General features: G+C 37.4%; 1 protein-coding gene across 2 annotated transcripts in view; it reads left to right on the top strand.

Annotated features, from left to right (window-relative positions):
- Positions 1-21,611, top strand: part of VDR (vitamin D receptor) — a 91,168-nt gene that overhangs the window by 37,627 nt on the left and 31,930 nt on the right. For both annotated transcript variants that reach the window (XM_087710530.1, XM_087710531.1), the window contains 3 exons: positions 643-714; positions 5,939-6,089; positions 15,175-15,305. In XM_087710530.1, coding sequence (XP_087566656.1) covers positions 651-714; positions 5,939-6,089; positions 15,175-15,305 — 346 coding nt within the window. In that variant the 5' untranslated portion in view covers positions 643-650. The remainder of the gene's footprint in view (positions 1-642; positions 715-5,938; positions 6,090-15,174; positions 15,306-21,611) is intronic.

The following is a 21,611-nucleotide window of genomic DNA, read 5'->3' as shown; positions in this document are numbered from 1 at the left end:
TACCCCTAGAAAACAACTATGCTGTTTTTACAATCCCGTTTAGAAATATTTGTCAGATAAACCATGAAGAAATTTTATTCTTGTTACATTGTCATTTCCCTTCTGTTTAACTGTGTATTTCTTCTAGGAAAGAATAAATCCTATGTGTTGAAAGCCCCTCATGTAGCTAGTTTTTAATATCTTTGACAATTCTCAAATGTTCCTTTCTGGTGCTCAAAAAATATCTGGTAGCACTTTTTCCAGCTGACAAGTTTTATTAAAAGGCACACACTTTGGTAAACTTCAGTTCACTTCATCAGATGACCAAAGCATGTCTTTTAATATAAATTTTCAGCTAGAAAAGGTGTTACCAAATTCCTTCTGATCTTCAACTGCTGTAGATTTACACAGTTGTCCCCCCTACAGTGACTGGAACTGGCATTATCTCTCACATTTCTGAGGTGATGTTACAGGAAGCTGTGCTGAAGTGATAACTTATTTTTTGTGACTGGTGTTTAGGTGTGGTGAATTATTTGCTGAGTGCCACACCTCACTCTTTAAAGTATGTTGCTTACGTCAGTAAGGTTGGAGTTAAAAGATAGACTAAACACTCCCTCGATAATTCTTGGAAATTAATTTTTTAATAATAATTTTGGATTGCAGGTGGATCCATGTCAGAGTTTCAGAGCCCGTGGGAATTATATCAACACAGTATCCCAGATAATCTGGATGTTGGTAAAGTACCTCACTTTTTTTTGCAAAAATGTTCCTATGAAGTAAAATAAGATAATATTTCTGCCAGAGAAAAAAAATTTATGTATTTGAAATTATGATGCCAGGCTCTTTGATTCTGTTTGAATATCCAGTTTTCTTGCATGTATTTCCTTGGTATTGGAATTTGAGGTTGATGTAGGGCTGATTTTGAATTAAATGTGATTGTCTCTCAGCTGTGGCCAACTTTTTTTTAAAAGTACAAGGGTGCCAATTTTTAAATTACTTAAGTGCTTGTGTGATTAAAAAAATACAATTCTGAATTAGGACAGCAATTTCCGATCTCACCTCTGCTATAAGCCCATCAAGCAATATTAAGATGAACATCTTAATAAGAGATGTTCTCTTATTTTATGATGTCAGTCTTTCACTTGCAAAATGAAGACAATAGCTGGTTCTCTGCTTTCTTGATCTGCTGTCTTATAATAGCAAAAATGTTTTAATAAACATTTTTTTCTATTATGAAATACTAAGGAAGCATTATTGCTACATATGTCCACATAATGGATATTGTTAATGACATTTACAGTGGAACACAAAGTTTTAATGTGTGTACTGATAGAATGCAACCGTGGAAATGGGGGGAATGGAGAGGTTGATGAAGACAAGGATTGCGAAGCCTAGCTTCATCCACAGAAAATGCTTATTGATCATTTCTCTTTGTCTCAGTGAATGCCCTCCTCTGATGTGATAAAGAAGACAGTCTTTCATCTAAGGAGAGATAATGAACCACAACTATGATGGTTTTTCCTCCACACAAAGGATAGTTTTCAGCAGAGGATTCCTTAGTCTATCATAATGTAGCATCATGGATTTTCACGGGTCCTAACTTGCACCAAAGACTTTCCATGAAAACAGAAGGCTGTCCACTGCAGAGTCACTCTGCACATGGAGACCAGTGGCAGGGAGGGTGAAGTTAACCTCTTCTCCTTTTGAATAAGAGCCTATATGTTCCTGAAGGTTTCAGCAATAATGCAATGGTTACAGCATATGTAGTAAAGTGGCTGCCTTCAGCTCTCCTGATTTAGAATTCTCTAATCCCAACAGATGGGTGGTATGCCAGGCTAACAAAGATAATCTGAGCCCTTGAGCTAGAATAAGCTGTAAAACATGGGTGCCCAGCCTTTTGGCTTGCTGTGGGCCACATTGAATGAAGAAGAATTGTCTTGGGCCACATATAAAATAGTTGATATAAATCAAATGTTAAAAGTTTACAATGTTGTGGGGCCACATTGCTAGCTTTCCAGGGCTGCATGCTATAAACCTTGCTGTACAGAACAATGTTGAATAATGATTCTAGCATTGCACTAATGCTTAGTGTATTGAAAACTTGAACATTGGGCTGGCTGATATCAGCTGAAATGATTAATTTTATTAAATTAATAATTTTTCCAATGTTGTAGAGAATCAGTTATTCTTAATTTGACTAACAGTCTTCCATGGCTCTGTTCAAGTTCTTTACAAACATGTTGAACCACCTGTCCCCTCAGTCTCTGTGTATATTCTTTTCATAGATATTATTCACTGCTCAGTTTCAATATTAAGAAAAAAATCAATCAAGCCTGAGTTACTAAAATATTAAATACTAAGAGCATCTTACCACACCTCTAGGGAAGGTAGCTGAGAGATGGTTGCAGCTTCAGAGGACTTTGAATGAACCTGGGTTTGGTCAGAAACAGCATTGGTCTTGCTTTTGGATGATCTCTGGTAGAGCGGGATGCAGATTGTGCACCACTCCTTGCCTGAGTATCAGCATTCCAATTATCATGCAGAATTAAATCAGAGTCGAAGGCAAAACTATGCTTAAAGTTCTAATTTAATAAGACAGGCATGTTGGCATCGTGCTGTGGGATTCCAACTCTGGAAGTTACATCAGAATCCCACCCAGTTAAAAGTTCATGATCTTGTCCCCACACCCACAGTCCATCACATGGTCCAATCTTTTTCTTCCACGCTGGCGTCTACGCCTAACTGCTTCCGGTCAGGTGTAAAGGTTTGGGAGACAAAAGATGACCTTGAGCTTCTAAGAAGGAATTTTTTATTTTGAAAACAACACATTCTACCCCTTGCTAAATCCCCCCCCTTAATAAGAGTGTGGCAGGCCAAAGATTCTTAAAGGAACCGCTGCAGGCCTGACACTGAGTTGACTTTTCTGCAGCTTTCAGTATCATCAACTATGGTATCTTTCCAGATTAGTTCAGGGGATTGAGGATGGGCACCACTATTTTCTGCTAGTTCACTTCCTTTCTCCAAGATTCATTCTAATGAATGATGATTGGAGGGCGGGGGGGGGATTCTGCCCCTGACCTGGCCCATACTGTGTGGGGTGCCACAGCTTTCAATGCTCTCTCTGCTCCTTTTCAACATGTACATGAGGCAACTGGGTGAGCTTATCCTTTACCATGGGGTTAAGACATTATCAATAGGCAGATAACACCCAATTATACATCTCTGTCTCTGGCAAATTAAGGGGTGCTGTGGAAAACTTATCTTAGTATCTGAAAGCTGTGGGGGTCTAGATGGGAAACTACAGGCTTCAGCTGAACCCTAGCAAAAGTTTTGTCTATCAGGAAGCTACGATTTGGCGGTCAAGGAAGCAGCCTTCTCTGCTATGGTGCCCACCTTATGGAACATTTCTCTGACCCCAAAGTGAGGTCAGCTCAATTCAGGAAATTCCTCAGGACCTGGCTTTGTCATCAGGCTTGGAGGTCTCAGGGAACCTGTGAGATCTTGAGGGGGCTCTGTTTCGTCTGAGTGTTTTTCTATGTCTATGTGTATTTGTGTGTTTTGCTGTATGCCGCCCAGAGTCACTTGTGTGATGGATGGCCATATAAATTTGATAACGAAATAAATAAAGCTAACTTCTCCATCCTAAGTTATAAACTAAGATTTCAGTTGATAATAATGGTTTCCAGAGAGGTAACATTGGTAGGAACTGTTTTGGTACATGAGAAAATATTTCAGGCTCTTCAACTTTCTAAGTGTTTTATAGCCAGACCAAGTGACATTTAAACTTAAATGCTTATCTTTCATTAAAATAAGAGATTTTAAATAGTGACATTGCTCTCTTAAATCATTTTATCCAGTTAATAAACTAATGTTCCAAATGACAGTTCCACCTTTGTGCTGAATATAATGTAGGCAGTAATAAAAGCAAATTTCCAGCAGATCCCCTTCTTGATCTTTCTGTGAGCAAAACATTATGAGATTTTCATTCATGAAAAGCAATATGACATACATTAATTGCTTGTCTTAATGTTATATCTGGTGTACATGAGATTTTAATTGGTAATGACAAAGAGTAACAACTCGTAACTGGTTAGTACAAATTTAAACATGCAGTTAATAGTAATCACTAATGAGAACACTTTCTATTTGGACAGCCAGTGCTTCCCACACTTAAAAGTCAGAGTTTCCAATAAATGAAAAAGAGAAATTTGTGCAGCAACCTCTTTTTATTTTTAAACAAATCTAAATAAGCATCTATTTCAAATAAATTAGCTACCCTGAAGTGGCAATGAGAAAGTCAGAGAGGGCTAGCAAGAAAAGAATGAGAATAGAGAGTGCGCTTTTCCCAACCCATTTTATATAGCTTTGAGGAAAATGAAAAGTAAAACTAACTTCTTCTTCTCTTTGGCCCGAAGTACAGGTAAAAAGGGCAAATCCTTTCTTAAAAAACGTCTCTTCTCATCATGTTCTAAAACGCAGGCTATTTAGATCAAAATACATTAAACCGGTTTCTCAGTCTCTTTGAAAAACATATTTTCCACCCATGAGCCTCAATACCAGAATTAAGAGAAAATAACATATGAAGGCATAAGCTGCAAAAATAAATAAGTATGGACACAGGGAATTTCATCTGCTCTTAACATAGAGAATTGCAAGGTAATTAATATATTGATCTGCCCCTAATACCTGTTGTTTGAAGCCAATCGCTTCAATTTCAGACCTTTTTTTAAGCTGACTTCATACATGCACATGTTATGTACGTGTTGCAGAACAGCTTCAATTATTTTTTACATAGAAGCAGACCATAAGAGATTTTCAATAACTAACCTCTGAATTCTTGGCTTTCAATTTTTAACATTCTTTGAGAATATTCTACTTCTAGTGAGATTATAAAAGAACATAGCATAGAATAACAGAATTTGAAGGGACCTTGGAGGTCTTCTAGTCCAACAGGAATTATTTGAAGGAATAAACTGTTGGTTACTTGTTACTGTCATACAATGTATGATATGAAGATTAATAAGAGAAGCATATATGTAGTTCTCCTCCCTGTAAAGTGAGAATTAGAAGACAATTCCCTTTCTTTGCTATTTTGTTTCCTTTTTAATGTGAACTCTCACAGTATGCAAAAGAAATTATTTTACTCTTTTTTGAAACACTTCCTTCCCCCAAATTTGGTACAAATACTGGAACTATACCTTGATGTTTTCTCTTGAAAAGGTATGTAGAAATACACTGGTACTGCAAATATTTACTTCCTGTAATGCAGTCATTTATATTAAGATGAACAGACAAAATATAACTTGTTGAAGGATCTGTTTTTAGCACTCTGAAAGTCGAGAATATATTTGTCAAGACCTGTACATTTTGAATGAAACATGTTACTATGCTCAGGGAAATATTCACAACCAGACTGATAATGGGATAAGGGAACTTGTTGCTGGCTTTTATATATTCTATTTGTGCTCTCATTATATTGTTGTTGTTAGTTGCAAAGTCATGCCTGACCCATCGTGACCCATGGACAATGTTCCTTCAGGCCTTGCTGTCCTCTTCCATCCTCCAAAGTCCATATAAGCTCACGCCGACTGCTTCGGTGACTCCATCCAGCGACCTCATTCTCTGGTGTTCCCATCTTCTTTTGCCCTCAATCTTTCCCAGCATTAGGCTCTTCTCCAGTGAATCCTTCCTTCTCATTAGGTGGCCAAGTTTCATCTTCAGGATCTGGACTTCTAGAAAGCAGTCAGGTCTCCTCTAGGATTGACCAGTTTGATTGTCTTGCAGTCCAAGGGACTCACAGGAATCTTCTCCAGCATCATAGTTCAAAGGCCTCAATTCTTTGGCGCTCAGCCTTCCTTATGGTTCAACTCACTATATTACTCAGTATATTTACTTTGAATATATTTACTCAGAAATTACTATGATGAAGTTGGTAACTGTTTCATTTTCTCTATCATAGAAATGGAGCCGATGGCGCCGTGTCCAACCTTTACTGATACAGCCGCCGACTTTGACAGGAACATTCCGCGGATCTGTGGTGTTTGTGGAGACAAAGCTACCGGCTTTCATTTTAACGCTATGACCTGTGAAGGATGCAAAGGATTTTTTAGGTATGCGGTTCTTCACTTTAACTAAGACATTTTGGTCCATGGTTTATTATTGGACCAGCAGTTTCTTCTTACCATCAAAAACTGATCAAAAAAAGATTATTTATCTTACTCTTTTTTAAAAATGCAAATACTATCTGGAAAGCATCTTTAAAGGAACTCAACTGACATATTTATATGTAAGGAAGGAAAGGAGCATATTAATGGTTTTGCTTGCAATATGGTGGCTAGTTTGTAGATAGTAAACGATTTGATTGGAACCTCAAACTGAACTTACTCTATAATATTTCATAGATATAAAATTTGCTGTCACTAGAATAAGTTGGCATAATGGGAATGTTTGAATCATGTTTTGTATTGAACAGAACGGAGAATGTAAATTCTGTTAGGCATCCATAGAAATATGGAGGAGCAAAACTGGAAGTAAGAATTGGGATCTGTTTGGTATAGGATAAACAGAAGCAGGACTATTGTAAAAGGTGAAATTGTTTAGAGTTTAAACCGTTTCTTCCTTTTGCAGATTGTACAGTCCGTTTTGTAGTGAAATAGATAACTGGCCTCAACAGGACTAACTGTCATTTGGGGATATTTTCATTTGATTCATATAGGAACTAATATTTTTTCTTGTTCATGGGGTTGTTTCCATCCCTATACAATTCTTACTTGCTTCCAAATCACTGTCAATAAATGTAAGTACAATACCGGGAAGAGGAAATAAGAAAGTGGTTAACTTTCACCACTTAATTTAACTCTGGTGAAGAGGAAATTAGTATTGAATAACAGAGTTGGAAGGGACCTTGGAGGCCTTCTAGTCTTCTAATTAGCATTGCATATACACTAGCCAAGAGTGTTTCAAAACATTCATCAGCTTAGCATCTTTCATGCATGACATGCTTAGTTCTCATAGAGTACTTTGTATAGTTATGACATTTGAGTTTGTTCCGGGAAGCATTGGATTAAGGTGGATGAGTAATACTATACATCAAAAGCAAAACATGCCTAACGAAGGGAAATCTCCCATGGATCTAAGACTAAAACTGGAAGGTAGGAATAGTATCATTAAGGGATTTACATAAACATTAAATTGGAATTCTGAAAGTCAGTTTTTTCTTAATCTGTTTTTTTTATTTCAATATTTTTGTAGGAAACCTATTAACATTGCAAAATAGAGAATTAGATAAAATATTCTGTGTACCATAGATATCAGAGCCAGTTTTCCAGTCAGGTTACAGTGTACTCGACTAACTAGAACAGCAACATTTTCTTCAGTCGCAATTGCTTAAGAGAGTAACTTGTCTGTCAGAGGTGCATTTCCACACAGTGCCCTTGGCTAATCAATCATGCACACTCTGTCCTAGACATAAAACACATTAGATTTTAGTTTTTTTCTCCTGTTAATGACCCATTAGCTGAGAATAGAGATAGATACTTGGAAAGGTAATGAGTGCTTCATTCCCTCTTAACATGTTACCAGAATGTAATTGAAATAATTCTTTTTAAGAGGTATTCTAAAAATCATAACTACTTATTTGATTCAGGAATACCTTCACATTTGTAGCTCATTGTTTCTTCAAATTATGGCAGCTAAGAATCAGTGCTTTTCTCAAATAAAAACTGAAGATGTATCACTAGTAGTGTCTAGTGTACCACAAAACAGGTGACCAAGAGCCAAGCTTTTGTATGCTGAATTCTTAAAGCTGTTGCGAAGCAGCAACTCTAAATTAGTGGCAATTTTCTTTCCGCTGCTCAGGAGAACCTTTGCGCAGCTTTCCATGTAATTGTTATCTCTCCTAATTTTAAAGATTTAAGAGCTTGTCATGGCAGTTTTACTTGTTTTCTTTACCTTACCATTATTCTACTTTGATCTGGCGGGCAAGGCACCATCCTAGAAAGTAGGAGACCATGGGTTGAAGTCCCTCCTCAGGACAAGGAATGTTGTAATAGGTTTGCCATCTTTAGTTATTTGTAAAAATAATATAGGTGGAATGCAAACAAACAAATAACTAAAGAGTTCCTTTGGACCAATTATCTCTTGATTTCCACTAGCATCATTATTGTGCACCAAACTACAGATCCTTGTTGGTAATCCTGCACATACCGTATAATGCTTTTTCCGGATTTTCTGAATTGCCACTTAGGAACTATATGGCAGATGCCCCTGGCAAGCCAAGTATCTGGTCTGTCTTCATTTCCCACCTGGGAGCTGGCCACACGCAATGTTGGTTTAGGCAGACATTCCTGAAATAGTGATGGGAAATAAATGTATCTGACACTCACCATCTATAATAGGATTAATATTGTCCTCAGACTATTAGGTGGCATGATATGAAAGAGGATGAAAGATATTGAAAATAGATTATTAAAAAACTGAAGACAATGAGTAGAGTAGATTAAAACAGTAAACAAAATAATGAATGAATGAATTATATAAAAGGAAGTGAGAGAAAACCTTAAATGTCTGAATATTTGTGCTTGCAGATTTTTGCTATATTTTAAAATGTTAAATCAGATATTAGGCATGTTTTGAATTAGATAACTAATCTTAATTCCCATGTTAGGAATAAGAGATGCTAGGTCTTATGTAGTCAACCTTCTCCTTCACCTGAGGGCTAGATAAATGAGTTCCATTGAAACAAAATTATTGTGAACATATTGTTATTTTTTAAAAAATTCCTTCCTGTTTAATAGGTAGCATAATTCAAGCTACAGTGTGATATTATTGGGACTGACGTTTTTGTTAGCTGGTGATTTGGGGAAGCAAACAGTGCAACATTACAATTTACAACCATTTGTTTAGTGACCATTCAAAGTTGCAATGGCACTGAAAAAAGTGACTTACTGCCATTTTTCACACTTACAACCATTGAAGCCTCTCCCCGGTCTTGTGATCAGAATTTGGCAACTGACATGTAGTTACGATGTTTGCCGTATCCCAGGGTCATGTGATCACCTTTTGTAACTTTCTGACAATGGGGAAGCCAGATTCACTTAACAACTGTATTACTAACTTAACAACTGCAGTGATTTATGTAACAGCTGTGGCAGGCAAAGTGATAAAATGGAGCAAAACTCACTGTCTTGCTTAGCGGCAGAAATTTTGGGCTCAATTGTGGTCACAAGCTGAGGACTACCTGTATAGCAGAGGTATCAGAAAGAGAGGATAAGGGGTAGTCATATAACTGCTATGCTGTCTTGAAACATTTAGTTCTGGCTCATAAACATGGCAGAGCAATCGCAGCCAAATTTCCAAAAATACGCACTAAAGGAAAGTACAAATTGCTGTGGCTGAGATGAGCATCAGTGGCGTCAGTAATGGAAGCCTGGATATATCAGAAACAATAAGTGACCTTGAAGTAAAAGATAATTATCTTGATGGAAACTTGCAAGGCATATTTTGATGGAAACTTGCAATAGGCTGTTTCAAAGCAACAGTAATAGTACCCTGATACTTAAAAGAGGATGTTAAAAACAAGATTCCTGCCAAGGGCCTGCCTACCCTCTGGACATTTTCCCCTCCTGAGCATGGGTTTAAAAATGATAGCCAATTACCTTGACCTTCGTCCTATTTGTCAAGGACTATAAGAAATGCATATCTTAGCAGAGAAGACTAATTGCTGCTCTGGCATGTGAATTTTAAACCAGAACTTTGCTCTATAACATCAGGTGCTTCGTAACAAATCCTTTAGATATCCCATAAAACTGATACTGAGGCAGTTTGTGGTTTCTGCTGTATTGGGAAATAGTTAAAAATCCTTTTCATCTTTGGACAGGTTTTATTAGATTCCCTCTTTCATTCTGATAACCCTTGGCATCTCTTGTGATTGACGATAGGGTCAGGGTATTAGGCTAACTTGTTTTTATATCAGATTAGTCTCAAATCAATCACATTTTTAAAAAGAAAATTGACACTGTGGTGGTAACATTTCTGAGTTTAAAATAAAGTAGAAAATTTCCCTCTCATTGTACTCATTCTGCTATGCTAGTGAGATGTTTTACTGTGTTCTAAGCATATGGATTGCTTGTCATTCTCAGGAAGAGGCCTAAAATGCCACAGTTCCTCTTTCTCCTCCATCACTCATCAGTACAAATGATTAGCTAGATTAGTGATGGCGAACCTTTTTTTTTTTTTGCTCGTGTGCCAAAAGCAGGGGGAGCGCAGGGAGATCGTGCGCGGGTGTGCCACACCCATATTGCAATGTGTGACCCCCAGTGTGCATGACCAGCCTGACCCCCATTTTTGCATGCTTTTTTCACTCTCCCCAGGCTCCAGAGGCTTTATAGGAGCCTGGGGAGGGCAAAAACAGCCTCCCTCCACCCCCTGGAGGCCCTCCGGAGGCTTCATGAACTTCCCTGAAAAAGCGCAAAAAAGCGGCCCTACGGGCAAACCGGAAGTTTGGGAACAGACTTCCAATTTGCTTGTAGGGCTGGTTTAGCCCTCCAGAGCCTTCAGGGGCCTTTGAGAGGCTTCCCTGAAGGCTCTGGAGGGCAAAAAACAACCCTCTGAGCAAACCGGAAGTAGGGCCATTTTTTAGTCCTCTGCAGCCTTCAGGTGACTTCCAGTTTGTTCTGGAGGGCTAAAACCGGGCCTACGAGCAAACCAGAAGTCCGTTCCTGAACTTCCGGTTTGCCCATAGGGTCGGTTTTTTGCGCTCTGAAGGCTCCAGGGAAACTCCTGAAGCCTCTGGAGGTCCTGTGGGGGGTGGGGGAACCTGTTTTTGCCCTTCCCAGGCTCCTATAAAGTCTCTGGAGCCTGGGGAAGGTGAAAAATGCCTCAAAAAAAGGCTGAAGTCAGCTGGCCAGCACGCGCATGTGCCTCTCATGCCCTGACAAATGGCTCCGTGTGCCACCTGAGGCATGCGTGCCATAGGTTTGCCATTCCGGATCTAGATTGTCTCTTTAGCTTCTCCTTCCCTAACCCTATGTTCAGCATTCTCTCTTTTAGTAAGGATGGGCCCTTTTTGGTTTGGCAAAAGAAAAATATAAATGTAATTTTTTAAGAGTGGATTCTAATGACATATAGCTGAATGTTAAACAAAGCAAGAATTTCACTAAAGCAGAGAATATATAAGGGTGAAGTAATGGTGAGGTAAACTTATCTAAGGTCAAGGTGACATTAGACAAGGTGCTTAAGCTAAGGTGGTACTAGGAACTATGTGGCTGACTGTGGTGACTCAGGAAAAGGAGGTGACGATATTCGATAGGTGATATATAAAATTTCATTTATGATTTTGAAATTCTTAACAAAACATTAGATGCTACTTGAAGTTAAGGGTGTAAACCTTAAATATCTTAGATATATACTGCAATAAGGAGATAGTAGTCATTGGAGAAGATCCTGATGTTTGGAAAATTGAAGGAAAAGTACCCAACATGAAACAAGAAGGTAGGACAAGAAGGTCATCACTAGTGACACAAGTCTAAGTGTACAGAAAGTTGGGGAAACAGTTATTCATAGACCAATCTTCTGAAATAATGTTTCTCGGTTCACAAACAGCCAGAAGCAACAGAATTATAATACTAGACAACAAGAGAAATAAGCTTTTAATTCAAGCACTGTAGTCATTACCAAGTCGTAAAGTGACAGAAATGGATGTAATACTTATAGAAATATGGGAAGCAAGAGAGGAAGAATCAGCAAAGGTTTTAATTAAATTATGCTAACAAAGATAGAGAACAAATTAGCGGATACGTCAGTCCATATAGCATTACCAAAGAATTGAGTCTTAAATATGCAAACTAATAGGAATATTTTTAATTGCATGTGCTGGCAAAGTAATGATTAAGATTATTGAATGCAGATTAAAACAAAAGGGATGCCAGATACTCAACTTGAACTTAGAGAAGACTCAGAAGCAAGAAACATTATTATAAACTGGCTCCAGGGGAACATGAGAAACAAGGCTGTCTGTTCTCTCTCTATTTACTCATCCTTGAATTGAGAGAGGCTGGAGTAGAAGACGATGGCATGATTCTAAAATTAAAGGAAAAAGTATTAATACAGGTAGTCCTCAGACAGTGACCATGTGCAGTTACGACGATGATGAAAAAGTAATTTTGCAACCAGTCCTCGCATTTACAACCTTTGCAGACTATAAAGCAAAGGAAAGCTGAAATAAGATTGTAAGCCCAATTGCAATTTCACTTAGCAACTGCTTTACTTAATAACCGAGTTGCTGTCCTGATCGTGGTTGCTAAACAAGGAATACCTGTAAACTGCACTATGCTGATGACACTACTCTCGACAGCTGAAAGTGCCATAGACAAGGAATTTGCACAGTAGCAATGTAGGCCTTGGAAAAAGATGCTGAGATATTGGAATGCGCCAATACCTACAAAGGTCAGAATTGTGTTCAGCAGTAACAAAAAACAATTATTATAGATTATTATGAGAAGTAATAGCAATAGCATTTAGACTTATATACCGCTCCACAGTGCTTTACAGCCCTCTCTTTACCTGTCTACAGAGACAGTTTATTGCCCCCAGCAATCTAGGTCCTCATTGTACCCACCTCGGAAGGATGGAAGGCTGAGTCAAACTTGAGCCTGGTGAAATTTGAATTGCCAAGTGGTAGGCAGCCAGCAGTCAGCAGAAGTAGCCTTCAGTACTGCATTCTAACCCCTGTGCCACCATGTCACTTAAATGGCATTTTTTTAATCTCCTCCTAACACTAGAAGACAACTAATTTTTTATAAAATATTACACTTGTAGTTGTTTGTAGATGTTTATTAGAAGCAAGTAAGAAGTAAACAAGTTGTTCAAGATCACTGAGAAATCTGGAATTCCAATTTGGGGCTGTCAAAGAAAAACTACCTTTTTGTGACACAATTTCAAATTAAAATCAGTTCTATAAAAAGTATTATTTTATATCTATACATATAAAACCTCTGAGGTTTTTTTGGAAACTAATAAGAAAAGAACGGAAATGGTTATGGCATGCTTTTACGGTTGGGAAAACATGATATTACAGTGTAAGGGTAGAAGGTTATCCATTGTTAAACAGTGATCTGAAAAACTCACCTCTGTAGCTGAACAAATATTTTGCCAACTGGAGCTACAGATTGTGCTCAGAAATTTAGCTTATATCCTTAATTGACCATATTTTCCCATTCTTATGTAAAAGGACCTAAACATTAATAATATAACATAATTGTATAATATTGTATAACATGGCTATAGAGATATATTTAGTTTGTTTAAAATACAAGAGAAGTGGGGTTTTGAGAGAAAGAGTGAGATAAAAATATATTTGTGGTGCATAATGCCAGACAATTTATGTGCTCTTCTTACGTAACGGTGGTGAGAATGGCTTCTTTGCCTGTGTGCAACATGTAATTTTATTGTCATTATGTAGCATAGAGTATAACATTTTAACAAAAAAAGATGTTCTCAAAGAACACATTCAGGTTCCATTTCTGCTATGTACTGAAAAGCATTAGAATTGAATCAGCTTCCTACACCTATTGCTATTCACAAGTTGAACGGGGTGGCATACAGTTCCAGCCTAGCACATTTCACATTGTTCATTTGACCAACATTGAACATGGCCTTGTAAAGATGAAGAGAAACGTGTTCCAAAAACAGGTAATGGTTTGAGTGCCAGCTCATTCAACTATGCTTTGGAACCAAAGAGGGAAAAGGAAATTCAACAACAGTTGAGGCATGATGGTTTCTTAAAAGAGTGAAGGAGAATTTCAGGTTTCCAGGGTTACATGGTGATTCACTGTTGGGACTTAGGAAAAGCTTCTGATTACTGTCTGGTGGTCTTCTGGTTGGTTTTCTGAATTTCTTTGGCCAAGAGATCTGTAAGGTCATCTCCAAATGATTTGATATAACAAGAGTCTAACTAGCCATTTAAATAATGTTAAACATTAGGCAGGTTCATTCCAAGTGCAAACAACATTTACTTAGTTTCCCAGCTCTTTATAGAACACATTTTCTATTGATTTATTTTAGGAAAGAGACATGTTTGTATCATTCCCTTCCATACTAAATGCTATTTATACTGTCACCAACATTTAGGCTTGTAATATTGCCTCTTCATACACTATGTATTCTATGCAGACACTTGGCATGTGTGCCTGAAGAAGTTGATAGGTTTTTTTAAATCTTCTGAGATGCCTTTCGGTTTGTTCAAATTTCCTACATGGGATGTAAGATGTGATTTTCCACAGAAGATAGTTTAACCGGTTTAATTATCAAAACATTTAGATTAAAGTAGCATAAACTAAACTGCCATCACATCAAACATTTGCAGATGGTACATGAATGAATAATTTTAAGCACTGGGCTTAGTGAGCATATATTAATTCACAGGTTCTCTGATGGAGCAGGCAAGTTTACCATTAAACTCTGAATGGGTATATTGCCAAGACAAACTTTCAAAAATACAAATCGGATGTGATACGTGTTACATTAACCCATTTTATTCTGCATTAATTTCTGACAAGTTTGAAATCTAAATGTTATGATTGATGTTTCCCAAAATTTCTCTTTATGTTTTTGTGAACTGATACATCCTCCAATGTACTTGCATTCTGAATCCATTTCATGTGTCTGGAAAGCAAGTTAATTGACTGAAAGCTTATAAAAAAAACCATATTATCACAAGTGATTTGAGGTGGTTGTATATATTGCTGGCTTCCATTGAATTCTGATTTCCATATTTAAAGATGGCTGTTTTAGGCATCCAAACTATGGCTAATATGTTCCCGTTTATTGTACAGGATATTTCACTTTGACAAGAAATTGCTTTTCTGCATGTAGTCCATAAAATATTAAATGATTGTTGGGGGAGAAAAAACCATGAAGACAGGCAAATTGTTAGTGTCTTCCAAGTATAATAACAGAGCACATTTTAAAAATACCCATATTTCTTAGAAACATAACCGTAGTTGTGTTTGAGAAATTTCTCCTATGCTTGGTGGTAAGTTATGCGTAGTGCCTTTTAATTGACAGCTCACTTTACATGCCAATCTTCCATACTATTTATTTTCAGAGCAATATCTGTGCAGAAACTATAAATTATGACTTACCCTATGAAGGAGTAAGCCAATTTGATGCATTTTCTGTTGTGTTTTTTTTTTTCAGGAGGAGCATGAAAAGAAAAGCAATGTTCACATGTCCCTTCAATGGTGACTGTAAAATTACCAAAGATAACCGGAGACACTGCCAAGCTTGCCGGCTGAAGCGTTGCGTTGACATAGGCATGATGAAAGAATGTGAGTAAATGTGCTCCTTTCTCTTCTTTACACAGGAGATTTGGGAAGAGTTAGTAGTTTGGGCATCTTTCTTGAAAATATATTATAAAAATTCCAGATTCAGGTTTCCAGGCACTTGTTCACTCCATCTGTCTGCCTATCTCTCTTTCTCTCATTTAATAGGATGCCTCACACTCTCCTGCTAATGTAGGTAAACTATCCCCACCTATTTTCTTTATAGAGACTATTATGCAGTATCAAAAAATTTGACGAATACCAAATAAGCCAAGAGTCAACAATACGGCACCCCTGGGAACCATCACACACTTGGCATCATTGGCCTACAAAATTATGGCTATTACCTGAAATCTTATAAAATTTGAAGTAAAAAATTCTAAACGCCATAGGATTTTAGGTGAGAACATCACCAATCTTGTAAGCTTGGTGCAATTTCATTATTATTATTTTTTCTAACATTGGAACATTTTTCTAACATACCAGGAACTTCCTGCAGTATTTGTTGAGACCACCAATTGTTGCTGAGACACAGGTTGCATATTCTAGTCCTACAGGGAAATGTGTCTTTGTAGCAGTACTGATTTCAAAGCCACATGTGCCTGCTTAACTTTTTAGCTTCGTGATTAAGAAAGTTTTAGCTCAGGAGAACAAAAAAAAAGGTTTGCTTATTTTCAGGATTATGATTAGCTGAGGAAAGAGAAAAATCAGTTTTATTCAGATAGAAGGGTTGTAATGAATCAATAAGCAGTTTAGAGTTCTGAAACACTTCTATTCATTTGTAGGACTTTCAGATACTTTGAGTGTGATGGCACAGGGGCAAGACAATATATTGTTGATCCTATTAGACTGCAACAGAAAATGCAGTCTGGAGAAAGGAGGGCTGAGTCCAAAGCAGACTTCTTGTTCATGAGGTCTATGTAGACTTCCTAGTTTGGCTGACAAAGTCTTCAGGTTATGACTATGGTAAAAATAGTAATGATTTTTTTTAAAAACAACTATTGCGCTATCAAGGATTTTTGCTTTAATTATAGCTTCTGAAACACAAATATTGTATATATTGTTCCAGTCAATGTAACATTCTGTAAATCACTTCTAAATTACATTTGTATTTATTTCCTAAAATCCACACTATTTACTTAGTGACAAGTGTGATTGTTACCATTGTTATTCTGGATAATCTTGAGAATATAAATTGAAAATTAACTTTTGGTGTGTGGGTGTGTGTGTGTGTATGTAATCTCCACAAATTCACTTCAAATCAGTCCCTCTCTATCTTGTTTTGTTTCAGCTACAGATATAGATTTCTGGAGGGCAGAGAATTATTGGGCTCAAAATACAGAGTCTTGCTTCCTAAGCTTTGAGCATTCTTTTTAAAAAAACTGGGACCTCCAGGTCTGGTCAACAAATACTTGGACAGCATCATATTTCTGTGGCAGCACAGGAAAAAAGGCAGATACTGCTACCATACAGTAGTTCCATGGAATTCCTGTAGCTCAAGTCTGATAGTCTTGGAAGCAATACCTAGCTTTCCTGAATTTAGAAAGAATTAGACATCAGAAGAAAAAATAGTGATCTGGGGAAATGACAAGTGAAGGGTATTTTACAAAAAGTTGGCAACAAATTATTAATTTTAACAGGTTAATATTCTAGAATATTAACAAGAGGAAGTAGTGGAACACTTTCATTTCACAGGGGTTGAGTCAGATGGCTCTGGAGGCTGCATAGGAGTTTTTGTGGGAGCAAATACAGGTCCTACCGGTATATTGTCTGTAATGTATTTAAGTTAGATCAATGAAGACTCCATATTTTTGAGGCCAAAGTTAACATAAGACCTGGAGCTTTTACTGAAAATGGGAGATCTCATGGGAATGCATCTTAATAGAGATACCCAAACTGCTGCCACTGTATTAGAAGCATTCCACTTCATAGGAAATTCATTTGTGAGTATATTATTCTTCATCTAGCGGTTAAGGCACCAGGCTAGAAACCAGGAGATTGTAAGTTCTAGTGCTGCCTTAGGTGTGAAAGCTGACTGGGTGACTTTTGGGCACTCATGCTTTCCCTAGTCCATGGCATTAGGTCAATCAATTCTTGTTGCAACCAATGGATCTGAAAAAGGTGGATCCTGCACTTGCAGGAAAATGCTAGGAAGAAAAAAAAATGAGCTCAAAACTGCCATGTAATATTTTAGCTCTTAAAAACATTTGAAGGTGATGTAAGATATTACATACAGTTTGGTATGGTTCTATAATGTTCAAAGGCAGTGTATGGTGTAATGCCAGCATGGAAGCAAAAATGATTTGCCAAGACAGAAAGGATATTACTGTGCACTGGTTAGCACAGCTTTTGCTTTGTGCATTGGCTGAAGCTCCCAGGCATTTTTTAGAAATAGCCTGACATAAAGCAGGTTGCTCTGTCACAGGTAGACTTAAATTCATACAGCTTATTGCCCGGTTTGAGCAAGTGTGTTTCCATTTATCTGTTCTTTACCAGCAACCTGGAAATCAAGGAACAACAATGGATTATGGAACAAGTGTAAACTGTAAACCTATTACAGTATTTTAGGGGGAGAATACAATGCCTTCCACCCATGCATACAAAAAATAGAAAAAAAAATGAAGAAAATAATCTTCATCTTGTCCATATTATTTAATGCAGCCCTTCATCAAATATAGGTAGCATTCAGAGGTATCTATTGGTTCTTTGTTAGATTATAGTAATAAAAAATGGTTTGAGCACCATTAGTTTACTCATGGCCAAAACTCTAGATCAGGGCTTCCTATATGGTTTATCATCATGCCTCCCTTTAGTGTAATTTCAGTGTATACAGCTCTCCTAAAAATACAAACACCAAGATTAACATAAATGAACAATGAAAACAATATAATGAAATTTTGAGAAAGGTGGATTTATTGTGCCAAGGTATAAGTAAAAGGTTTTTCACACCTCCCCTGGACTCTGTCTGTCACACTCTGAGAGAAGTAGAGGTCACAGTTTGGGAAACCCCTGTTCTAGATAATATCTGCCACCATTTTATGTGCATATTAAACAGCAAAACAGAAACAGTACACTGGGACATTCTTGGATAATGCAACTATGAGTACTTCCCTAATATAACAATGACATAATAAGGAATAAAATTATTGCAACATATTATTGCAAAATACCTGCCCAACCAGACAGCTCTGAAGAATGCCATAATCAGCAGAAGTGGCTAAAATATGGCTTTGCTCCATCCAACTTATGGTCTTTTACCAAAAATGCTAAAGCATTTGAAGTCCCACATCCCACTGAACTTTTGACCAAAATATGTCCAGACAAAAGTTCCTCTGGTTTTTAGGGTTGCTAAATTTCTGGAATTTGTTGCAGAAAGTGGTACTTCCTTTCCCAAGTCCTTCTGTGATTTTTTTTTTTTTGGGGGGGGGGGGTGGTTTGCCACAAAGTTCCTTCTTCTCTTACTTGCTTTTTAGCAACTGTGGTTGTTAGTTGTGGCAACTGTGGCTTTTTAGCAAGATGTGGCTGTTAGTTGACTCTGCCTCTCACAGACATTATGCATCTGCTTATTTTATTTATTAGATTTTTATGCTGCCTCAGTCATTTTATAAATAATTCAAGAAAGAGGATGGACATAATATTTCTTTCTTTCCTATTTCCTGACAACAAGTCAAGTGAGTTAAGCTGATAGAGAGGGACTAATCCAAAGCCACCAGGACTAGAACTCACAGTCTCCTTGTTCTAGGCAAGCATTTATCCACTACACCGAACTGGCTTATTTCTTACAGTGATTCTTCTGTTACCTCAGACTGGTGCTATAAGGCTTCTTCTCTACACGCATTGAAAAGTGTCAATTTTCTCAGTTGCTTTGTCCTACTTTGGTTGATTGGACAACTGAATGGAAATTATTTTAGCTGTAACTGGCCTTGGATTTTATTACTGATTGTTTTCTTTTTGGTGTTGTAATTTTTAAAAAAATATCCAGGCTATTAATGTGTTTTGGATTATTTAAATCCATTTTGGGCTTAGTTTTGTCTCTAAAATATTTTAATGATTAAAACGTATGTTTATATACCATTGCCTTCTTCATATCATAGTATTCATCAAAACCCAAGCTTTTCATATAGGAACAGGAAAAGTCCATATACAATCTCATGAAGAAGCTGGTTTTTATCCAGATTTTTTTAAAGCCTCATTTGTAGAAAGTAGGGGAACTCTAGCTGGAATTTAGATTTCCTTTTCAAAAGCAAAAGTTTGGAAACTGTATATATGTACAAGTTCTCTCCTCTTTCTTTGTATGCCATGTTGCAAATTAGGTGATAAATGTTGCCAGGAGGGAAAGAGGAGGAGAGTCCTAGTAATGCACCAGTTGATACTAGGGTGTCTTTGTTTTTAAGAAGGAAAAGCATAAAATGACCTTATTCTACTTGCCTCTAAAATTCCAGTTGTAATTCTACTTTCTCTTAAGCTTTGTATGAAGTGGTATATGGATGTGTTAGAGGCAAGAATGGTTTGCACTTATAATCACTGGGAAGCAATTAAGGCCAGATTGAAAATAATGAAAGAAAGATTTAGGTGAAATCCAACAGAATCCTAGTTTGAGTTGACCAGCAGAAATGAATGAAACCTAATTCTAACAAATGTATGATCCTTTTTTCAATAAGCCTGGATTTTACCCATACTTTCCATTTTTCTTTTTGTGCCTGTGTAGGTTTTGGTATAATCAGAAACAGGTAGCACCTGGCAATCTGAATTAGGTATAGGCCAGGGGTGGGTTCCTGCCAGTTCTAACCTCTTCTATAGAAGAAGTTCCACAAATCTACAGTGTCGTTTAGAACCGGTTCCAGCTCCCTCTCCCCGCCCATCCGTACATCATCAAGATGAAGAGCGAGAGGAGGAATTCTGGGAGTTGAAGTCCACAAGTCTTAAAGCTGTCAAGTTTGAACACCCCGGGGTGGGGGGGGGGGTGATTACCTTCTGCAACCTTTTGATGAGCAAAGTCAATCGGGAAGCCAGATTCACTTAACAACCTTGTTACTAATTTAACTGCAGTGATTCATTTAACAACTGTGGTAAGAAAGGTTACAGAAAGGGGCAAAAACTCACCTAACAACTGTGTCGCTTAGCAGCAAAAATGTTAGGTTTAATTGTGGTTGTAAGTCAAGGACTATCTATATCTCCCATATTTTGCTCTCCCTGTGCTTCATTGTCTGTATGATCAGCCCAGCAAAATGGAGCAGATAAGGTATGGAGAACCATTTAGTTTGAAAATTCCATAGACTCATATTTGGGGAAATATGGCACCTCTGTTGAGGTGAAAAGCTAGAAGGCAACAGACCTCAATGAAGTTTTCATCTAAAACTTTAAACTGTTTTTTTTTTCCCATATGCCCCCTGGGCAAAACCTGTGCTCCTTCTAGTAAAAGTTGCTCCACTAACAGTATTGAATTTTTCCACTTTATGCATGTTTGTATCTGTGCTAAAAGTGAGTTAAAGTTAAAGTTCCATTGGCATTCCATACATGCTTTAAGGCTATCAGGGCTTAAAAGAATATTATATTTAAAGGCTATAGGAAATCAATGTAGCTGCACTGGGAAGCATGCTTGAAGACTAAATTCTGTTCAGCTACTCCCTGAATCCAGTATTTTCACTATGTCAATGTTAAATCTGTTTCCACAGAGAAACAATTGCCTGTTTGAGAAAGGAAGTTAGTTCCGATTACTTCCAAATCTACAGATCAGATTATTTTCCTGTAACAGTGTTCCCCCCACCCTCTTAATTACCTTGTGGTGATCATTAGACAGGCAGCATTTAAATGGGGTTGATGATTTCGTGTTATAGAGATACTTTTGCATAACCAATTAAAGCCCCAGGAGTTTTGAGGACTTTGATTTTTCTGCAATATGAGCAAAGGGCACTTTCAGGGAAAGTGTATCCACTATGAATTAGGGAGGCCCAGTACCAGCATGGAGGCGGATGTTTTCTACAGTATGGTGCTCATGTATAGCGTAGCAGTCAACTTGTAAATGATCCTTTTAGTGAAATAGTTACTTGATAAAGGAAACCTTAACAGACTGTAGCTAAAAATAGCCCTTCCATGCTGACCTCGGGTTAAATGAATGAGAACAGAATGTGCTTCAAAGACCTGTAGGCCAAATTACTAAAAAGGTTGTGATCTCTGTACAGGACTTCTACAGCACTAGCTGTTTTTCTTTTTCCTGGAAACAAGTGTTGTGATTCATAAATAATACTAATTTAAAAAAATGGCCTTGCCACCTTTCCATCGGTCCTGTAACTTTTGAGATGCTATTGCCAG

This window comes from Thamnophis sirtalis, unplaced genomic scaffold, assembly GCF_051295495.1.
Source record: "Thamnophis sirtalis isolate CommonGarterSnake01/CBP01778 unplaced genomic scaffold, rThaSir2_p1.2 scaffold_3, whole genome shotgun sequence".
Classification (NCBI taxonomy): domain Eukaryota; kingdom Metazoa; phylum Chordata; class Lepidosauria; order Squamata; family Natricidae; genus Thamnophis; species Thamnophis sirtalis.
The sequence above is the reverse complement of the archived record's forward strand: the minus strand, read 5'-3'. Positions and strand labels throughout refer to the sequence as shown.